The sequence below is a fragment of the Arachis ipaensis genome, chromosome B4, assembly GCF_059453495.1.
Source record: "Arachis ipaensis isolate K30076 ecotype BB chromosome B4, ASM5945349v1, whole genome shotgun sequence".
NCBI classification, from domain to species: domain Eukaryota; kingdom Viridiplantae; phylum Streptophyta; class Magnoliopsida; order Fabales; family Fabaceae; genus Arachis; species Arachis ipaensis.
The window spans coordinates 118,168,702-118,191,023 of NC_142439.1; the positions used below are offsets into that span (position 1 = coordinate 118,168,702).

Below are 22,322 nucleotides of genomic sequence, written 5' to 3' on the forward strand. Positions count from 1 at the left end.
GGCTACGCTTCAGCCATGCCAAATTGTCTTTCACCACTGCTACCTCTAACTTCTTCGTTCCGCCATTACCACGCATGTCTTTTTCGACTTCCTTCATCCGTTTCTCTCGTCCAGATGATTCGGCACCATTCATCACTACTTCGCTATATGGCTTCCTAACCAGTAGGTTTTGTATTTCCGTGCCTGTCTCTCCACTACCGGTGTTCGTTACTCCCTACGCTCTTCTATACTTTGCTTTCCCTACAAAACAACCTTTTTTCTCAGCCGCAATCGATTAATTTCTGTTATAGCTTTCAAAGCCCCTCCTTTCGTTGTGTACCGAATGAAAGCAAACATGTAGATAGTTTCGCCTTTTCGTTTTTGGGATAGATAAATGTCATTGATGCGCCCCGTCCAGTTTAACAAATGGAACAATTCTCGTTTTGATATGTTTTCAGGAAGATTACTCACAAAAACGGTAAAGGATTCATTCTCCAGTCGTCGATACTCTTCTCAGTTCTAAACCCTAGGATCTTTTCCCTGTTCCCTAGATCTAACCCTCCCAGTGTTTCCCGCCCAGCCTCTCTCTCTCTCTCTCTCTCTCTCTCTCTCTCTCTCTCTCTCTCTCTCTCTCTCTCTCTCTCTCTCTCTCTTCCCAGTTATTCTATGTTGTTGCTGTTGTATAAATATTGTTGTATATATGTTGTTTTATATTGACTATTTTATATTTTTATTTAGGTGAAACCGGTTTAATCGATTTAACCTGGAATCTATCGGTTAAACCAATAACCTAATGACCTAGTAGCTTGATCGGTTCGATTACCAGTTCGGTTTTTGACAACTATGCTTCCTCAGCAAGGAGGTGTTGGTGTTAGAAGCGAGCTGCCGCCTCCAACCAAACCCTCTCTAGAACCCTTTTTCATTTCTCAGCATACGTTTTGAACCAACGCGATTCAAGGTGAGTCCTACTTTTGATTTTCTTGCCTCTATTCATTCACGTTTCACTCAATTTCACTTCTTGCCAAGTTTTTGAAAATTGGTTCGAACCGTTTGGTCAAATCAATTGAACCATGAACTAATGAGATTCGCAATTTGGTTAAAAACTATAATAGTCAATTTTAAAAATCATTATTAAACCGTTGAACTGACTGAGAACTAGTTAGTCGAATCGAACCGGAATCCGGCCGATTTTCAAAAATTTAAACAGCGCTGTTTTGTTTCAAACTCCAAAGAAACCCTAACAAAAGTGCAGCACCGTCGCTCTCTCACTCCTCCTTCCAGCCCCCTTCCTAAATCAGAAAGCAACCCTAGCCTTCAAACTCCAAAGGCTCAAACGGCAACCCAACCCTAGCCTCCACTCACTCACTCACTCACTCAGCCCCAGTCCCGCGATTCATTAACTCATCATCAACACTCATCAGCCACCCACCACTAGCTGCAGCAGGCAGCAGCTCCCACCATCGCCGAACTCCTCTCCTCGGCCAGAGCTCACCGTCGCCGCCGAAATTGTGACTGACAGAGGGTCACTGTCAGCGCCGTGTTCCTCCGAGCTCACACCCTCTGCGAGCTCACTCTGTCACCGCCGTTCCTCCATCGGCGTCTCATCAGTAGGCCACTTCTTCTTCAGCTTCATCTTTATTTTCTAGTTAATTTTTAAGATTCTGAGCTCAGTTTATGTTCTGAAATTGGATTCTGAAGTTATTGTTGGCATGAAGTTTTTCAGTTATTGCAGTTGGTTCTGTTGTTGCCGAATTTGTGTTGCTGCTTCATTGTAATTACTATTTTGCAATCATATATAATTTCTGTTGTTACTGATTTTAGATCTGAAATTGTGGTTGATGATTGCTGAATTGTTGCTTGATTCTGGCAAGATTGAACGCATATCTGGTTGTTAGCGACGATTGAACCATCTTAGAGCTTTCCCTTTCATAACTTGAATCATTGAATGATTAGCTATGCTATTCTGTACTCTATATTCTGTATTCTTGGTGTTGATTGAATCATTGAATACTTAGTGAGTTAGTGCACTGCTGGGTTTTTTTTGGTTAATTTTTGGAAAAAGATGATTAATCTTTGTCAAAATTGTGCTGAAATTTTGCTAAAGTTGTGATCAGCTGAAAATCTTGTTAATCTTTATTAAAATTGTGCTGAAATTTTGTTAAAAGTTGTTCAGAGTTTCTATTTGTTCATTATGATCAGTCTTTTGTTAGAGAAGAAATAAATTTGTCATCTTTGTTTTTAACGAAGAAATAGATGAACTGAATTAACTCAATTAACTAGATAAGTAGATGTTCGAATATTTATTATTGGTTTGGTTAATTTAATAATTTTTTCTGTTTCTTGTGACTATCTTAAATTTCATATAATATTATAAATTTTATACGTATATAAATTTTGACCTTTGATATTTGTGTTTTTTATATTTGACTCGTGTAGTCATGTTGTATTTAAATGTGATTATGAGATTTAATTGGAATTATACTTTTAATTTGTATATATTTAAGATTCATATAAGAGTATATTTATATTTTTGTATATTTATTTATAATTTGATAAGTTATTTTATTATAATTTGGTTATTTCGGTTGAATCACGATTGAATCTGTTGAACCTCTAAACTGATGAACCAGTAGCTCGAGCGGTTTGATGACCGGTTCGGTTTTCAGAACCTTGCTTCATGCAATTCAATTCGCTAGTTTCCTTAGCTAAGAAAACCTAAATCTCCTCATTCTCTGCTTAAAACTAGTATTATTGATCAATTAGTGTGGGAATATGTTTTAAACTTCGATTCTTGCAGTGCCTCCACTTTTTTTGTGCATTTCATTTTAATCTGTGTCTGGGATAGGTTGGTTCGACACAATGGTGCAGTATAACTTCAAGAAGATTACGGTAGTACCAAACGGGAAGGACTTTGTTGACATCATCCTCTCCCGTACCCAGCGCCAGACACCAACCGTCGTGCACAAAGGATATGCAATTTCCCGTCTCCGTCAGTTTTATATGCGAAAAGTGAAGTACACTCAACAAAATTTCCATGACAAGCTCTCTACCATCATTGATGAGTTTCCTCGCCTCGATGATATTCACCCATTCTACGGAGATCTCCTCCACGTGCTCTACAACAAAGACCATTACAAGCTTGCACTTGGACAGATCAACACTGCCAGGAATCTTATTGGTAAGATTGCAAAAGACTATGTGAAGCTGTTGAAGTATGGTGACTCGCTGTACCGGTGCAAGTGTCTGAAGGTTGCTGCTCTTGGTCGCATGTGCACTGTCATCAAGAGGATTGGCCCGAGTTTGGCTTACCTCGAACAGGTTAGGCAACATATGGCTAGGCTTCCGTCGATAGATCCAAACACCAGGACTATTTTGATTTGTGGCTACCCTAATGTTGGCAAGAGTTCATTCATTAACAAAATTACAAGAGCTGATGTGGATGTGCAGCCTTATGCTTTCACCACAAAGTCGCTGTTCGTTGGCCACACAGACTACAAATACCTGAGGTACCAAGTAATTGATACACCGGGTATTTTGGACAGGCCTTTTGAGGATCGAAATATTATTGAGATGTGCAGTATTACTGCTTTAGCTCATCTGAGAGCTGCAATACTGTTTTTCTTGGATGTATCTGGGTCTTGCGGTTATAGTATTGCTCAGCAGGCAGCTCTATTTCACAGCATTAAGTCTTTGTTTATGAACAAGCCGCTGATCATCGTGTGCAACAAGACCGACTTGCAACCACTGGAGGGGATATCTGAGGAAGACATGAAGCTGGTCATCGAGATGAAATCCGAAGCCTTGAAGACTGTAATTGGCCAAGGAGGTGAGGCAACAAGTGATGACAGTGTGTTGTTGACCATGAGCACTTTGACTGAAGAAGGGGTGATTTCTGTGAAAAATGCAGCATGTGAGAGGCTACTGAATCAGAGGGTGGAGGTGAAGATGAAGTCAAAGAAAATTAATGACTGCTTGAATAGGTTTCATGTTGCGATACCAAAACAACGTGACCAGAAGGAAAGGCCACCATGCATTCCTCAGGCTGTTTTGGAAGCTAAAGCAAAAGAAGCAGCCGAAAAGGAAAAGAGAAAAACCGAGAAGGATCTGGAGAATGCGAATGGTGGAGCAGGTGTATACTCAATGAACTTGAGGAAGCATTACATTTTGGCTAATGATGAATGGAAAGAAGATATACTGCCAGAAATTTTGGATGGTCACAATGTATATGACTTCATTGATCCTGATATTCTCCAAAGGGTTGAAGAGTTGGAAAGAGAAGAGGGCATAAGACAGGCAGAAGAGGAAAACGGCGAGTTTGAGATTGATGGAGCTGAGTTGACTCCAGAACAGCAAGCAGCTTTAGCTGAGATTAGAAAAAAGAAAAGCTTGCTCATCCAACAGCATAGGATTAAGAAGAGCAATGCGGAGAGCCGGCCAACTGTTCCTAGGAAATTTGACAAAGACAAGAAATTCACATCTGAGAGAATGGGAAGGCAGTTGTCTTCTCTGGGGCTTGATCCCAGTCTGGCAATCCAGAGAATGCGAAGTAGGTCTGTCTCTAGGAGAGGTCGGAAGAGGGACAGGTCACCTGAAGGTGCCGATGGTGGAGACAGTATGGATGTTGATGGTGATACACCTGGCAAAAAGCAGCGCCTGAGTAGGTCACGTTCACGATCCAGGTCTGTATCTCGCCCACCACATGAAGTTGTGCCTGGAGAGGGCTTAAAGAACTCTGCACAAAAGATCAAGGCGATTAAACTTGCAAAGAAATCTGTCATGAAGAGAAACAAGCAAGCTCGCCGCGGAGAAGCTGATAGAGTCATACCAACTCTTAAGCCGAAGCACTTGTTTTCTGGAAAGCGCTCCACTGGAAAAACTGATAGGCGCTGAAAAAGGTAATGTTTTTGGCCTCTACGTCGTATTCTCTATGCATCTTGCTTTACTAAGTCTACTAAGTCTCCACAAACCTTAGATTTGATTGCATGCTTCTGTAGCTGTTGACTGCTGTCATGCCAAAGTTACTTCTGTAGTTAAGTTTATTTTATGCATACATTAGATTTCATTACATGCATGCTCTTGTAGCTGTTGAATGCTGACATGCCAAAATTTCATCACTAGTTTTTTTTCCCTTGTACATACATTTATTCTGATCCTATAAGTTGGTTCTTCATTTTTTCTTAGCAGGGGAAATTGTTTTATGCTGTTGTTGGAGAAGTTTCTCGGCATTGCTTGAGGCTGCCAAAAGTTTTGTTTCTCTATATTAGTGATACTGTGTTAGATTTAAGTATGGTAATGTTGCCAAAATTTTATTATATACCTCTGCTTCAATTTTATTTTAGAATTTTCACTGTGTCTGTTGCACAGCTTGCACTATTCATAGTTGTATGTTTTGTCAAATTTTGGGGACCCTATAATATAGTTATTTGAATGAATGAAGATGGTTGAGCTTTTTTAAATGTTTTGTCACGTAACTAAAAAGTAAATAAGTATTGTTTCAGCATTCTGCATTGTTTGGTCTGAACTTGTTCCAAGCTTTTGTGTAGTTATTGGAAGTTTAGCATTATAAGTTTAATGCCCTGATAAAAGGGTAATTTATCACAGGTATTTCGCATTATTGCAGGATCGGAAAAAGGCCGTACTTAGAGTATAATATAGGTAGTCTAACATGCTAATAATAATGTTCTGAACATTTGTGTCAGATGCCAAGAACATTTTTAGAATCAGAACAAAAAAAAAAATCCTCATAACCAAAAATCAGAATAAGGAATGGGTTCAGAACAAAAATCAAAACAGAACCAAAATCCAAAATAAAAAATTAGAACTAAGAACTAATAATTATAACAAAAAATCAGAATAAAAGATCATAACAGAACCAAGAACAAATAATCAGATAAAAAAATAGAACAAATAATTAGAAGTTAAAAAAACAGAAAACATAAATTCAACAGCTAATTGCAAATAAAAAAAGTATAACCAAATAGTTTACCCGAGATATCTACATTCTAGATGTAGATATTCAAAGAGCGGGGTGAAAGATGTTGAGGAATGCGACTGTTTATTGCGCTGATTGCACCGCAGAGGACGACAGCGGGTGTGAATTGTGCGAAGGACGATGGACAACGGCTTCAAAGTGCGACTACGGGCGACGGGCGATGAACAACGGCAGCTGTGACTACAAGGGAGGAAAAGGATGAGATAGGGATTGCGATGGTGGAGTGGTTGACCGAAGGTGAGGAGGAGAGTGTAGAGGGGCTGAGTTTGTGTGAGGGTTGACAGAGAGACTAGACTCTGAACTGGAGTGGAGAGGACTTAGGGTCTAGAGATGATAACATTACTCGAACCTGCGGGTATCCATTCCGCCCCTACCCGTTTTGTGCGGGGGCGAATTTTCTGTAGGGTAGAGTCTGGGGCAGAGCACGGCGAGGTAGGATTTAGGTAATATCCGCTCCGATATATATATATATATATATATATGGAAAAGTATAGGGAAACTATGTATATAGTGAAGAACGTGAATGACGTTTTAAAAAGGGAAGGTAAATTTGAAATTAAAATTCAGATTCTTAATTAATTAAATAATTATTATCAGATTTTAAAATTTGAAAAAAATTAGAATTAGCACCTAAACCACTACTTACGGTTACATGTTCACATATTGCACGTTTTGCACCCCACCATCCCCCTCAACGGCGTCGATCTTTCCCGCAACCGTCATCATCGTCGCAGCAAAGCTCTTGACACTGCTACCCCTCTCACCGCCGCATCAGGTTCTCCTCCAACGCTGTTAGTGACGCCGTTTTGCAACCCCTTACTGGCGTCGATCTCTCCCGCAACGGTCATCGTCGTCGCTGCAAAGCTCTTAATGTTGTCTCCCCCTCACCGTCACATCAGGTTCTCTTCCAACTCTGTTAGTGTCACCATTTTTGCACCCCCCTCACCCCTTATCCATGTCAACATGATTCTTATTAATGGCGGCCATTATGAGCTTGTCGCACTCGGGTTTCATCCACGTCGTCACGAACGTCGCCAAATTCAGCCTATGTTTCCGTCCAGCATGAACTTGTTTATTATCTAGTATGCTGCCTCCTTGGGTTATTTTAGTAGGGATGCATATGGTTATTTTAATTCTTACGTGGATGGTTATTTGATTGGAATGGGTTAGTTAGATACAAGTAAAATATGTTGGATGTTCAATTTACTAGGTATGTGGATAATTAAATTTTTGAATCTCTAAATGGGGTTTTTTGGTTGGGTAATTTGGGTAGAGTATTTTTTTTAACTTTTTTGAACCAAATTTTCAGTCCATTGTTCACGTTGTTTAGATTCTCTATTATCTATCTAACGGAGTCGATAATATATATAATTTTAATATATAGAATCCCACTATGTAACCAACACGGGATTTGCCAACTTTTGCCAACTCTTATTGGACTGGACCCAAAACCCACTAACATAAACAAAATCATGCCAATTTAACCCTAACCTAAGCAGCTGCGCCGCAAGCCCCCTTCTCCCTCTCCTCTCCCATCTCACCCATAGTGCCCACAACCCTAGATAGCTGCGGCACTGCCCCCTACTGGTGCCGACGAGCGGAACCCGCGACAAGACGCCGGAGTCGACAACCAGAACCATCACTGAAGAGAGCCCCGCACGTGTCAACCTCCGCATAACAACACTGGCAGCCTCGACCCAGCATCCATCTAGTACGAGACACTGGCAACGACAACCCGAGTCACCACGCAAGGAAGACGACGAAGCCATCAGCTGCGACTCCGCTCCATTGAAGACAACGTTACCCACACCGCGAACCATCCCCAGTGGTCTGTCACTGCGCAGCACACCAACACGTCAGCACAGCCGCACCCAGCACTGCCTCCAAGACGCGTTGTGCAGGTTCTTCCTCCTCCATTGTCGTGAATTCTAACGACCGTGTCTTTTTTGGAGGTGTTTTTTTGGATGTGTTTATCTATGAATGTGTCTTCTAACGGAGGTGTCTTTTGTGGTTATGGATATGTTTTTTTTTGTATTGGATGTATCTGCTAATGAAGGTGTCTTTGGTGATACAGGCGGCTGGTATGGTGGCGAGACGATGACGCGACGATACAGGTGGCTATGCGCGTAGGATGAGTTTCTCTTTCACGGGAATAGTGGTGTCACAAAATGGGATCGGGGGAGAGGGGGCGGTCAGCGTCGAACGACAATTGCAGCATCCCGATGACGAAAAAAGTTCCTGGACAGAGAGATTACCGGAGAAGGGTGAGAGGCTTAAGGTTGCGTGACACCTTCACAAGCTTCACGTAACAACATTTCTGGGGCGGTTACAAATCTTAATATTTCAAAATTATAATTAAGGCAATTCAATACATTCCTAATTGTATTTAAAAAATAATAATTAATTATTGTTGTCAAAAGTTGACAGATAATCTCTTGATACCTAATACTTTTTCTAATATATAATATATGTTATGTATATGATGATGGTTATATAAATTTTAAAATTTAATTTTATTTGTTGAATTTAATAATTATAGGGCGGGTATGGGCAGGATGGGTACTCGCGGAAGTGGATTAAGGTTTAACTTTTTACTACCTGCAGGTAGGAACGGGACGGATTCTATACAGTTATTAAGATCAGGGCGAAACGGGATCAGATAGAGCAAAAATCCACCCCTACCCGCCCTATTGCCACCCTAACTTAGTGTTAGATTTAATTTAATGGTAATTTTAGAATTTTGGGTTTAATCTGATACTTGTGTCATTTTTACGTTGTTAATTTTTGCTATTTTTTTATTAAATCTAGAATTATATTATTATTTATTTTATTTTTTATTTTATCCTAAAAAATATTTTTTATTAATTAATTTAAATATAACTTTTAAAAAATTATAAACACATGATATTAGAACAAGATCACAATTAGTGAAAAATAGATAAAATAAATTGATAAATTATGTTTGTTTTCCATATACATATAAGTAACATTAAAAATGAGCAAACTTTTAAATTAAAAAGATAAATTAACACTTATAATAATTTCTTTTGGTGTATAATAAAGAAAATAAATTAAGACTTATAATTATTACTCTAAATCAGTACATAGTTTGAAATTTAAAATTTATTATTAAAATTTAGAATTTAGAATTTATGATTTTAAGGGTTAGTGTTTAGGAATTAAGATTTAGAGTTTAGTAATTTTGGATTAGGATTTTGTATTTAAACTTTAGGGTATAGGTATTAGGATTTTGGATTTATTATTAATGTATAAGTTTAGGATTTAGGGTTATTTAAATTAGGGTATGGAATTTAAAGATACAGTTTGTCAGATTAAGTTTTAGGATTTAGAATTTAAGTTTTAGGGTTTGGGTTCAGAATTTCTGGATTATAATATTTTTAAAGTTTAGAGTTTAAAATTTAAGATTTAAAATTTTTAAATTGTAGTATTCTTAAGTTTATATGTACTTTATTATTTATTTACTTTAATTTACGCTATCTATAATTCATGTAATTGACTTATTTAATAATTATAAATCTATATTATGTATTCAGTCATTAATTAATATTTTTAAATAATATTAAATGTTTAGAAACCATCTAAAAATATAAGTTATCCAAATGTCAAAATATCATATGCTAAATCATTGCTAATGTTATGTATAGTTATAACAAACTATGTTGTTGAGATATTTAATTAATTTTATGTATAAATTATCAACTAAATTATCATTGCATAAAGCTCTTACCTAATATTGATGTAGAAAAACCAAGAAAATCGTGTAAGCAAATTAGGAAACAAAAAATATTTATAAGTATTTATTATAGTAATATTAAATTTTAAATTTGTCCTTAAATTTCAAATGATCTAGTATTTTTTGGGTAAAAAATTATATATATATACACACACAATAGGTTTAGAGTTCTTTTTAGCAAAATAATCAAATTTTTTATTCACAGTAGATCAGAGATGTGCGATTTTTTTTTTTTTTGAGTATAAAGATTTAAGTTGTGACCGTAAACATTTTCTGAAGAAGTAATAAGAACGAGAGTCAATTTATAGAGATTGTTATTTATAATGAAAAAGTTAGTGTTTAGAAATAATTATAATGATATAAATTACATACGTATATATATTTTTTTAGAAAAAATTCACATACTTATAGATAAAGTTATTGAAAAGAAGGGAATTAGGTCAAAAGCGAAGTTAAAAAAGCTATTTAATAGTTTGCCTACTTATATGGATTATTTTAGATATAAATATTAACACTTAATAACACTAACCGCATTTGAACTTAATAAAGGTCTTAATCAATTTAGATTTTGCCAAAATTAAGTTTATTTTAAAAAGAATTTGCATGATAATATATTAATAAAAAAGGTACATTAAATTTTTATTTCTCAATTGAAAAAGAATTTAATAAAAAGGAATTAAGTGATTTTTTTTAGTATCTCTAATTGAGGTGTTGTCTGCAGTTATTTATTATGATTATTATCGTGCAACACGCAGAAGATTGAGAGTTTAAGGTTTTTGGATTAGAATTTAGTATTATAGTTTAGGATTTAGGATATAAGAATTAAGGGTAAGAATTTAAGATTTTTTGGATTACGATCTTAAATTCAGTGATTTATTGTTCATGATTTAGTGTTTATGCATTAGGATTTGATATAGGGTTTAGGGTTTAAGAGTTACGTCTTAGAAATTTTTTAGTTTAGGATATGTGGTTTATGAATTAGGATTTATAATTTAGAGTTTAGTAATTATAAGTTTAGGATTTAAGATTTTTGAATTACGATTTATGGTTGAAAAATATGATTGGTGCATAGAGAATAGAGATTGGGATTTAGTGTTTTTTGGATTCCAATTTATGGTTTATATTTAAAAGTTAGTGGTTTGGGTTTATTATTAAATTTTAGGTTAAGAATTTTTGAATTAGGATATGTGGTTTATGGATTAGGATTTAAGAATTAGCCAGTTAGGATTTAGTGTTTAAACTTTAGTCTTTTTAGATTAGGGTCAAAGATTTAAGGATTAGAATTAGTGTTAAGGATTAGGAATTAAGATTTAATGTTTTTAAATTAGGATTTAGAATTTAGAATTTAAAGTTTTGACATTAGAGTTTAGGGTTTATGGTCAATGTTTAGGATTTAGAATATAGAGTTTTTTAAATTAAGGTATGAGGCTTATAAATTAGAATTTAGGATTCAAAATTTATGAATTAGGGGTTTAGAATTTATGGTTGTTGAATTAGGAACTAGAGTTTGTGTATAGGAATTAGGATTTAGTATTTTTTATTAGGATTTTGTATTTAAGTTTTAGAGTTTAGGTATTGGGGTTTTAAATTTACTATTAATGTATAAATTAGAATTTTGAATTTAGTATTTTAGGTTTACAATTATTTAGATTAGGATACGTGGTTTATGGAATATTTTTTGAAGTTTTAGAGTATGAGATTTAGGAGTAGGGGTTTAGAATTAATAATAAATAATAAGTAAATTAAGTCCAAAGAGTAATCTTAAAGTTGGCATCTATATTTTCATCGAACAAATTTGGGACTTGACCAATATTATTTATGTAAGAATCAAATCAATCAATACTAAAAATTAAATCTGTTCTTACGGTAATAAATTCAACTCATTGATAATTTTTAACAACAAATTTAACTATGATAATTTTTAGCAACAAAAAATTTAATTCCAAAGATAATTTACAACAACAAAAAATTTATCTAACTGATTATTTGAGCAAGACAGCAAAAAAAAAAGATTCAATAATGATAATCAGCAACAAATGCAATTGTGATAATTTTCATTAACCAAAAAATTAGCTTAGTAGTATTTTCAACAGCAAATTCAACTTACAGCAACAAATTCAACAAATCCTAATTCAGTCATGATTGACAGCAACTCAACATCTCAAAATACAGGGAGAAGGGGAATATGGAAAAGACAGGGAAAGCAATGATGCAAGAACTCACCAATAGTCCATGGCGATTGGCGACGGTGAGGACCTCAAACAAGAAGACAACGACCCCACGGAAGGTAACAAAGCAAGCAAATTAGGGGGAAGACAATGACCACTACCAGCCGAGGGACCAGATGCTAGTTCCGTCTTCTTTTGCCGGCGGCGAAGACAAGCGCAAGTAAGACGGCGACTGAGAGTGAGACGGCGGTGACGACACAGCGCGTGACGGCAACCTTGAGTGCGAGACAGTGAGTAAGCGAGCGAGACCGGAGACGTGAGTAAGTGCAATGACAACACCAACCACGAGAGAGGTGAGAGAGCTTGAGCTTGGATAAGACAGTGAGGAGAAAGAGCCTTGAGAGAAGAGAGACGTTGAGAGCTTGAGATCAGATTAGGACGCCGTTTTCGCGTTACAAAAGAAAAAAGTGCAGTTATATAAACCGTGGGTCAATTTTTCCCCCCAAATATCCAAGCTGGCCAACCTAGATTTTAGCGAGTATAATGTTTGAACATCTCAAGAATGACTCGGTTCGATCAGATGACCAGATTTTTAATCGAATCGATTAAGTCGAGTCAGGTTTGATAACAATGGAGTTAAGTGCTAGAACACTCGACATTTGGCGGGGTTTATCCCCCTTTCTCTTTTTTTTTATGTAAAATTTCTTTTTATTTGTTAATGTATATATATCTGAGAACAATCATTAACAATATTTAATTTAATGAAAAATAGATATACATATTTTAATAAAAAAAATGGTAATTATATACTAAAATCAGTTATTATATATTTGCGTATAAATATATTATTTAATTTATTTTTAATATATTTTATATTTTAATATATATTTTATATTAATACCTGATTTTAATAATTAATTTTAATGTATACCTAACATAGTTGATTTTAATAATGTCACTTATTTTCTCTACAAATTTATGCAAATATATAATACAAAGTGTTTGTGTAAAATATTATGAAAAAGAAAGTTGACATTATCATTTTCCCATTTAATGTAATAATATGTAGTTAGTAACATCATTTTTGTAAAGCAGTTTGCATTTTTTATTTTGCTTCTCATATAGTTATACCAATTGTTCCCACCATTTTTTAGTATTACAAGTTTTTTTATATATATAAAGTAGCGAACTGGAAGGCTAAAAAATCCGACCGGTTCATACAGTTTACCGATTAATCATTAGTTCGTCCAGTTTTTTTCCCAATTTTTTGCGGTTCGGTTTTTGGCATCAACTGGACCAGATAGATGATTGATATCCGGTCAATTCGATTAAACTGACCGATCCAGTCCGATTTTTAGAACATTGATTACAACTGATTTAGTTAACGACTGATTATAAACATTTGTGCTCACAACGCTGCAAAAAAACATTGGGATTGGTCGGCTAGACTAGACTAACATATTTCATTTGATGATAAATAAGCTTGCATTGTCCGCATCATAAATGTCTTTCTACTCATATTTCATTGATCTTTTTCCCCATGATATAATAATTAAATTTCTCTGTTACATGTGAAGCATCTTTAAGTTATATATTGTCAATAATGTACTTATGTACAGACTACAGAACATTGGTGCTACCACCAACCCCCTCCCTCCACCCAAAAAAAAAAAAAAAAAAAAAAAAACTACAAACTACCAAACAATGGGTGCTCTTACTTTTCTACTATCTTTGCATTGCAACATAAAATAGTCATCCCTCTTCCTTACATTATGTCCATTTCTATGGATTATTTTGATTGCCAATTGGAAGGGAATATATAAAGCCCTCTGCTTATTGTTTTAGTGGCAGCAACTCAAGAATTTCTTATTCTCTTATCATGCTTTGCTTGCTACCTCTGTGGAAACAAACACCTCTTCTGATTTAACTTTTATCTTGACTGGATTGCCTAGCTTTGATTTATCTTCCATTCTTGCAATTTCTAAAGCTTTTGCACATACAGGAAAACTTTGATCATCCCATGACTCCAAAATCACACCGGAACCTATGCATTTCCTTCCCTCATAGAAGGCCGCAAATTGCCCAGCTGCTAGGCCTTGATCATCTTCAGATAACCGGACAACAGCAACGCTTTCTTGACCATCCTTTCCTACTTCCATTTCGAAACTACAATCATAAAATCCCGGACCGTGTCTCACCTGAAATGGTTCAAGATAACAGAACTTACAGTACTATACATAGAACGAAAATGTTTCCAGTTTATCCCAACAGGGAAGAAAAACTGAAATTCGAGAACTTCTCACCTTGCATTGAAGCTTACTTATCTGGGTTGCAGGCAGCCCACTCAACCATTTTAAAGAGCTTACACGAAATAGGCGCCTTCTTTTGTCAAAGGAAAAGTAATTTCTTGACACAAAGACTACATTGTTTTTAATATCCTTTTCAACAACATACCTGTGCGAGAAGAAATATGGGATAAGAAACTTTAGAAGGAGGCCAAAATTAATACTTTAGACTAGGATAAATATACAATGAAAGCAAATTTTAAAATGAATCTAGGTGGAGAAACTTGTTGAAGAGTAAAAGCTTGATCCCTTTCAAGAAAATTATCAAAAGTTTAAAAACCTCTCAGTGTGAACTATATAGTTCAGACTTTCATACTTCTTCACCTACAATATGTGGGATCTATCTTCAGGATAAAATGGAATCTATAATTATATGGTTTAAACTTCATTAGATAGATAATACAGTTGATGCCAAAAAGAAACATAGAGGGAACAAACCATGGGCCCCCAGGTAGACGTAAACCCTGGCGCTGGCCAATAGTATAAAACCAGAATCCCCGATGTTTGCCAAGGAAATCTCCTGTCTCAGCTTCTAGTATGATACCTTCCCTCTCCCCAATATGTCTTGCAACAAATTCACTGAACCTTATCTGTTACCCAGAAGATAAGGACATGATTTTGAATAAGAAAACTATTTTGAGATTTGTTTCAAAATACTAAAATGTGAACTAACTGACAACATAAAAGTAAATTATTCAAAATGTAAATTAACATGAATAAAATTTCAGAATCAACATCGTCCACATTCAAATCAATTCAAAAGAATCATTGGTGATATGTAGAAGAATCTATTTCTCAAAACTTTGACATAGATATAGTGTAATGGAGCTGTTTACTTTGCATACCTTGCCCAAAAAGCATATACCTTGTGAATCCTTTCTATCCTTATTTGGAAGATCAAATTCTGTTGCCAGTCTGCGGACTTCGTCCTACAAAATTTGTGGCAGGAGACAAAAGTTAGACTTCAAAATTTATTTTTCACAATGCAGTGCTATAATTGTTTTTAATCTTTTCATTTACAAAAAAATATTAGCATGCCCGAAATGATAAAAAATGTTAACTAAACAGGACAAAATAACTTCTTGGGCCTTTCATAAGTGGTTAGTGCAAAACAGCATATAATTTTCAAACTCAAATTACAATTCAGGGCACTACAAAAATAACAAGTATTTTCTGAATGCATACAGCCGATTAGTCATGCTAGACCATCATAAAAGTGACAACATAACGCACAAAAATAAAGCATTGTAACTGGTACAAGTCAGTCACAACAAACCTTGGAAATACGCCCAAGAGGAAAAAGAAGCTGCTTCAGTTGGGACTGTGAGAGGTGTGAAAGGAAATACGTTTGATCTTTCACCTAAAATTTTAAAACCACATAAGAAACCAACTGCTAACAAAAATATTTATCTGAGTAATAAACGAGAAAGCAAACACTTAATAGGACTTCTAAAAAAATTTAAGTTAATCTGTCTAAATTCTTCACAGAAAGTTGACTATGTATATAACCGATCAGTTAATGATAATAGTATATACATCTCATATGGGTACCATGTCTTGTGACAGCTCTAGAACAGAAGGTTCCTCCATTTGATCTGCACATGGGTGGATAACATTTGCATAATGTCCGGAGGCAACATAGTCAAATCCCATACCACTTATTGCATCTAAAAATGCACCTGAAAAACTAATGTTTGATTAACGAAAGAGTACACAGAATAAACCATGGCAGTGGATTCGTTCATCACATGTAATTCAATGCGCACCAAATTTTATTCTTGTGTTACAGAGAACATCCGGATTAGGAGTTCGGCCACAACGATACTCTTCAATGATGTAAGAAACCTGATATGTAGCATGTGTGCATCTTAATTAGAAGTACTCAATTATTTTAATAGTCTAATTACACGAATGTGCTATAATTTGATGTTTGACAGCTTGGGTGAAACTGAGTAAAGAATAGACAAAAACAAGTTCAAGAGAGGAGTTCATTTCATCATACCACATTGTTCCAGTATTCATCGGTCAAATGCACAACTTCTAATGGCACATCAACCTGTAATAAAACTCAGTTTGCATTATACATAAGCAACAATGAGCTCTTTCTTTTGAGTAGTGAACAAGGAAAGAAATTAACCTGATTACAAACAGCTTTGGCATACTTCAAATCCTCTTCCCAGGGGCACTCTGACCAAAAGTTCTCAAAATCTTCCTAAAGATAAAAGCCACGCGTCAGAACCAATCTAAACAAGTGTGTTGGGAATGGTTCGATTAAGGTGCAGTTTTGTTAACTAACTACATGCAAGCATATACTAGGTCAAATCATGTTATAAACACTCAGTTGTGAGAATTTAATGAGGGATTAGAGTTCGAAGGGAGCAGTACTTGGAACCAAATCTTGAGGTAGAAGGCGGTGCAGGAATGGCCGGCGGCGTGGAGGAGCCGGAGGGCGACGCTGCTGTCGACACCGCCGCTGAGAAGTACTGCGACTCGGAGGCGCTTGTGAGGCATGGAGCAACGGAGATAAGGTTGGAGATCAACATGGAAGGAGGAGGAAGAGGAGGAGGAGAAAGAGTCACTGGGAGCAAGTGCCGCGGAGGCGGACAGAGGAGAGAGGAGGTTTGAGGTGGGGAAGCGGAGGAGACGTGGGCGGCGAGGGAATCGAATTGTTGGGAGAGGAAGAGAAGCCATTGGCTTCCAGCAGCTCCATCGCACCGCCACTCTCAGCATCATACCCTCCTTCACCTTCTTCGCTCTTGCAGCTCGAAAACAGAAAATATTCATAAGAAGCCTCCTAAGCAGTAAAAGGGTAAAAAATAAAAAGAGAGAAGAAAATTTCAATTTCATATTGCTTCTTCCCCAAGGTGTACCTAGGAAGTGGACATATTCTTTTGATAATCTTAAGAGTCCCTAGATTATTTTTCAATTTTACAGATTCTTTCAATAATCTAAATGATGTACCTAGTTCTAAAGTTAGCTCTTATAAATCTCTCAATGTTGCCAGTAGTTTAGTTAATCATGATGATTCTAGATGTAATCCTAATCCTACAGTGAAACTATGGCATAAAAGATTAGGTTATAGTTCTACGAAAGCTGTAACTGAAATTCTAAAGAAATGTTCAATAAATATTGGTTCTGTTTCTACATTAAAGAATGTATGTGAAATTTGTTCCTTAGTCAAGATGCATAGATTACACTTTCAATAAAGTAAAACTGAATATACTCAACTGTTACAACTTGTTTTTGTTGATATATGGGGTCTTGCCCCTATGGTTTCCAAAAATGAATTTAAATATTACATTTTCTTTGTTGATGCATATTCTAAGTTCATGTGTTTATACTTACTTGCTAACAAATCTCAACCTTTAATTGCCTTTCAAAATTATAAATCTTTCATTGAAAAATAAACTGGTCACTACATTAAGACTTTACGGCCAGACCAAGAAATGGAATTTATGTCCAGGGCTCTTACTAACTTTCTTGCCTCTGAAGGAATACAATATAGAAGGTTTTGTATCTATACTCATCACCAACAAGGTAGTATAGAAAGAATACACAAGAAAATTACTGAAATGAGCCTCTCGTTGTTGGCCACAACATCTTTACCAATGAGTTTTTGGGAGGATGCCTTCACAAGTGAAGTCTATATTATAAAACATTTGCCAACACCAATTCTGGACAATAAATGTCCTTTTCAGGTTCTATTTTATCATTTATTAGATTATCAGTTTTTAAAATCTTTGGATGCGTGTGCTTTCTTTTTCTGAGACCTTATAGTAAAACTAAGTTCAATTATAAGTCAAAACCATGTTTGTTTTTAGAATATGACTCCAACTATAAAAGGTACAAATATATGGTAAAAAATAACAAAATATATTTAGCTAGACATGTGATTTTTTATGAAAATACTTTTCTATATCAGAAACTATTTGAATTAGAAGCTATTAGTAGAAATCCATCTTTGGAAGATGCTGCTACAAAATGTTCCAGATTCACATTCCTAACCCCACTACTCAATTAGACATAAATAGCTCACCAACACAACACCTCCATTACCAATAAATACTTATAGTCCTGTACCAAACTTAGCTTCATCTAGAGACACTTAACAATATCCTATCATTGCTTCCTCCTCTATTTTAGACACTTAACTAGAAAGCAATCACCCTTCTCCATAAATGACACAGAATGAACCAATACCTATCAGTGGTATTGAGATTTGTTTACCACCACTACCTAAAACCAATGATCACCCAACGACCACCAGATCAAAGTCTGGTGCTGCTAAACCAAATATTTTAATTGCACTGACTTATGATCTGGTTCATAGTGTACCAAGAAATGTGAAAGAAGCCTTGCAATCTAATCACTGGAGAGAGGTTATGGATAAGGAATAACAAGCTTTAGAGAAGTGTAACACTTAAACCTTAGCAGAACCTACATTAAATGCAATTGTCATATATAAGAAGGTAGTGGATTTTTGAAATAAAAAGAAATCAAAGAGGTGAAATTTTGATATATAAAATAAGGTTGGTTGGACAAGGATTTCATCAAATTGAAGGTGTAGATTATGATCAAATCTATAGCCCTGTGGTAAGGCCAACTACTATGAGGGTAATCTTAAACATTGCATTCTCATTAGGTTGGACATTAAGACACTTTGATTTTGATAATGCCTTTTAAATGGCCAACTCAATGAGACTATATACATGTCCTAGTTCCAAGGCTATGTTCAAGGTGATGAAACTCTAGTGTGTAAGGTTAATAAAGCCATTTATGGCCTTAAACAAGCACCTAGAGCATGGTATCAAACTTTGACAGAAGCTTTAACAAAATTTAGTTTTCAAGAAACCAAATATGATATATCTCCCTTTGTCAAGTTCTATGATGCTAATGTGATCTATTTAATAGTGTATGTTGATGACAATTGTCACAGATAGTAATTCGATGGATATTGAAATTCTTATTCAACAACTCAATTAAAAGTTTTTCTTTTGAAGGATATGGGACAGTTTAGCTATTTTCTTGGACTTGAGGCAATATATATGCCTCAGGGCAATTTGTTCATTACACAATCCAAGTATACTATTGAATTATTAAAAAGATCAGTTATGGACACATCAAAACCTATGCCTACACTAATAATGTCTAGCACTAAATTGTTTGTAGATGACTGAGAACTATTTATAGATCCCAAACTCTATAGATCTATTGTTGGTGATCTACAATATTTAACACTAACTCGACCTGGTCTAACTTTTGCGGTGAATAGTGTAAACCGGTTAAACGGTAATTAAATAAGTAATTAATTAAATATAGACTAAAAGGATTGAAAAATTTAGGTTTTATAATTTGAAAAATTAATGGTGATATTTGGACTCAGCAGATTTTTCTGACCGAGAGAATGTAATTTATTTCAGAAAATGCGTAAAGACGTGTACTGATAATTTAATCGGCAGTACCGACTTAAGTTTGTCCAGCACTACAACTGAGACAATTAGTTATGAGTCAAAAAAATGATGAAAATTAAATTTTATAGTTTGAAGAAGTAAAAACATTTAAAATACGAATTAAAATACTAATTTTAAAAATTTTGACCTAAAATTAGACCAATAAATCAAACCGGTTGAACTGGACTCATACTGGGCCCAAGACCCAACGTATATAAGCTGAAATTCATCATCTTCCCCATTCATTTTTGAAATTCACGTTGAAGAGAGGGAAGAAGCATCAACCCTAACCCCAAATTTCAATCCAAATTTCAATCTTCCATGACTTTCAATTCGAAGTTCCGATTGACGACCCGTTTATGGCCATGCATTCATCTCAGAGTCCTCTTCAATTCTATCTGATTAATTTGGTAAGGAATCTCGAAATTCATGCCCAAATCTCCCTTTCCTATAAATTTGCATTTTTTATTTTTGGGATATTGAATTATTGTGATTTTAATTGTGTAGGGATACTCTAGCATGGATTATAAACGAGTTTCACCCCAATTTTCGAGTGGATAAGATAAGAAACCACTAAACCTTTGTTAATTAGTGAATTAGTGAACCCTTGTATTGATTATAGTGAAATTAGGTTGAATATATGTGAAATTGATGTCAAATTGGTGAATTGGAATAAAGTTGTGGTGATTGGAGTTTGTTGAATTGATTTGGAACCCTTGGAAGCTGGTCAAGTGGACTTTGGAGGCTTGAAAATTTTTGAAAATAAGTTTTTGTGATGCTTTGTGGTTTGGGAGAAAATCGGTCAATGTATGGTTTTGATTTTCTGTAGCTAATCTATAATGATATGTGAAAACTTAGGCTAGTTGCCATAAGATAGGCTTAAATGCTCTGAATTGTGATATATTGAATTAAATATGTAGAAATGTGATATTGATATTGATTGGTGAAGTTGGCGGAATTGTGTGTAAAAATGGTTTGAAGGAATTGGTGGAATTATGTTTTATAATAATTGTGAATTGGATAAATGGGTATGTGATAGTGTGCAAGAATATTTGGTGTCGAATTGATTATGTTTTGGTTGGTATTGTATTTGGAATTTTGGAAAACTTGAGGTTTTGAATCCTTGGCAAAAATTGAATTTTTGACTAACTTCGACGGGTCATAACTTGGCTTCCAGACTCCTAAATCTTGTGAAACTTATTTTGAATGAAAGTTGGGTCAGAAAAGTTTACAACGCTCGAAGAACATACGAAAAATAATTTTTAATGAAAAAAGCTATGCGCGTTTGAAATTTAGGTTTAAAAATAGAATTTCACAGAAGTTGTTGAAAAACCAGAAATTCTGGTATGTGTGTCCACGCACACTATTGTGCGCACACACAAATCAGAGCATGTCTTGAGACTCATGCTTACGCACGATGGGTGTGCACACGCACACCCTGAAAGTTTTACAAGTTGTGCGTACACACACTATGATGAGTACGCACACGCTGGGAAAGTTGTTTGGTGCGTGCGTACGCACAGTATGATGCGTATGCACGATGTCCTGTTTTTGCACTAAAATCCTGATTTTAACTGTTTGACCTTTCTGGCAAGTTTGTGAACATCCGTCACTCCTATTTAAGGTCCGATAGCTAGTGTTAGGTTGTAGAAGAAGAGCAAACCCATTAAAGAAGTTAGTTTGATATTGAGGTGAGATGTATTAAATGTAATAAGAGGAATAATGACGAGTGATGATAAATTAAGATGATGATGATTAATTATGATTGAGGTGCATTGAGGATGACTATGATATTAAGAGGTGATGATGATTAATGATGTTATTGACTATGAAGGAAGTGGAGTAAGGTGGAGGATGGACTTGAAAATAAAATTGAATCTGATTAAGATATATGTGACCGGGTAAGATGCAGTGCCGTTGTCCACTTGCTCTGGATAAAAGTTGAGACACTAGGTAAGAGGTAGTGGCGTTGTCCACTTACTCTAGGTAAAGGTTCGAGACGCTGGGTAAGATGTAAGGGTTGAGTTTTGTCACTCTTGCTCCGGATTGAGAATTGTAACACCGCGTAGGTAAGAGGCAAGGGGTGAGATTGTCCCACTTGCTCTGGACTCCTGACGAGGCAGCGTCTGACTTGTTCTTGTGCCGAGGTGCTGCCGTTCAAGTTTCTCATGAGGAGGTGGGGCGAAGTACCTGCAGGAGACTCCGATACTTAAGTCAGCAAGAGTTTTAAGCAGGTGATGCATGAGCATCTTTCCTATCTTTACCTAGTGAATTTGCATTTGAATTGTTAAGTTTAATCAAGATTTAAATACTTTTTAGCCACTATGAATGCTACTTTTGAGTTGTGTGCAATTCTGTTTATTTCAGGTAGCATTCAGATGGATTTGACGGAGTTTTATAGAAGAAGAGGAAGAAAGTGGATGATGCTGTCAACCATGACCTCCTTTCACTCTAACGGACATAACTTGAACTTAGAGGTTCAATTGATGCGGTTCTAGTGGCATTAGAAAGCTAACTTTCATATCTTTCCAATAATATATAATAGTATACCCTTTCTCTCCATTATATACGGTCAAGATGGTGCCTAACTTGGAATTTTCCAAGTTAGGCGCCAGGATCACAAAGCCTTCCACA

At 35.6% G+C, this 22,322-nt stretch overlaps 1 protein-coding gene and 1 pseudogene across 4 annotated transcripts; one reads left to right on the forward strand and one right to left on the reverse strand.

Moving 5' to 3' along the window:
* The first annotated feature begins 1,195 nt into the window (after nt 1-1,195).
* LOC107639666 (nucleolar GTP-binding protein 1 pseudogene) lies at nt 1,196-8,449 on the forward strand (annotated as a pseudogene). 2 transcript variants are annotated; one of them, XR_015880938.1, is made up of 3 exons: nt 1,196-1,586; nt 2,825-4,874; nt 8,046-8,449. The product of XR_015880938.1 is annotated as a nucleolar GTP-binding protein 1 pseudogene, transcript variant X2 (transcript). The 2 variants fall into 2 exon arrangements; XR_015880937.1 differs by lacking the exon at nt 8,046-8,449 and adding an exon at nt 5,164-5,435.
* A 4,990-nt stretch (nt 8,450-13,439) lies between these two features.
* On the reverse strand, nt 13,440-17,487 carry LOC107639665 (uncharacterized). 2 transcript variants are annotated; one of them, XM_088485791.1, is made up of 11 exons: nt 17,467-17,487; nt 16,624-16,993; nt 16,376-16,450; nt 16,241-16,294; nt 16,005-16,083; nt 15,790-15,917; nt 15,515-15,598; nt 15,084-15,167; nt 14,677-14,828; nt 14,197-14,347; nt 13,440-14,091 (listed from the first exon to the last, which is right to left on the reverse strand). In XM_088485791.1, exons 2-11 carry the CDS (start codon nt 16,969-16,971, stop codon nt 13,771-13,773), a joined length of 1,476 nt encoding a protein of 491 aa, XP_088341917.1. In that variant the 5' UTR covers nt 16,972-16,993; nt 17,467-17,487; the 3' UTR covers nt 13,440-13,770. The 2 variants fall into 2 exon arrangements, with proteins under 2 accessions (XP_088341917.1, XP_020977117.1); XM_021121458.2 differs by lacking the exon at nt 17,467-17,487 and having other exon boundaries at nt 16,624-17,176.
* Nucleotides 17,488-22,322: the final 4,835 nt, after the last annotated feature.

Excerpts from the sequence above, each read along its gene's own strand:
- LOC107639665 (XM_021121458.2), bottom strand. The coding sequence starts at position 17,085 with ATGAAATTGAAATTTTCTTCTCTCTTTTTATTTTTTACCCTTTTACTG. Across the intron at positions 16,295-16,375 it reads CCAAAGCTGTTTGTAATCAG|GTTGATGTGCCATTAGAAGT; the intron begins GTTAATTTCTTT and ends GTTTTATTACAG. Across the intron at positions 15,918-16,004 it reads TAACACAAGAATAAAATTTG|GTGCATTTTTAGATGCAATA; the intron begins GTGCGCATTGAA and ends TTAGTTTTTCAG.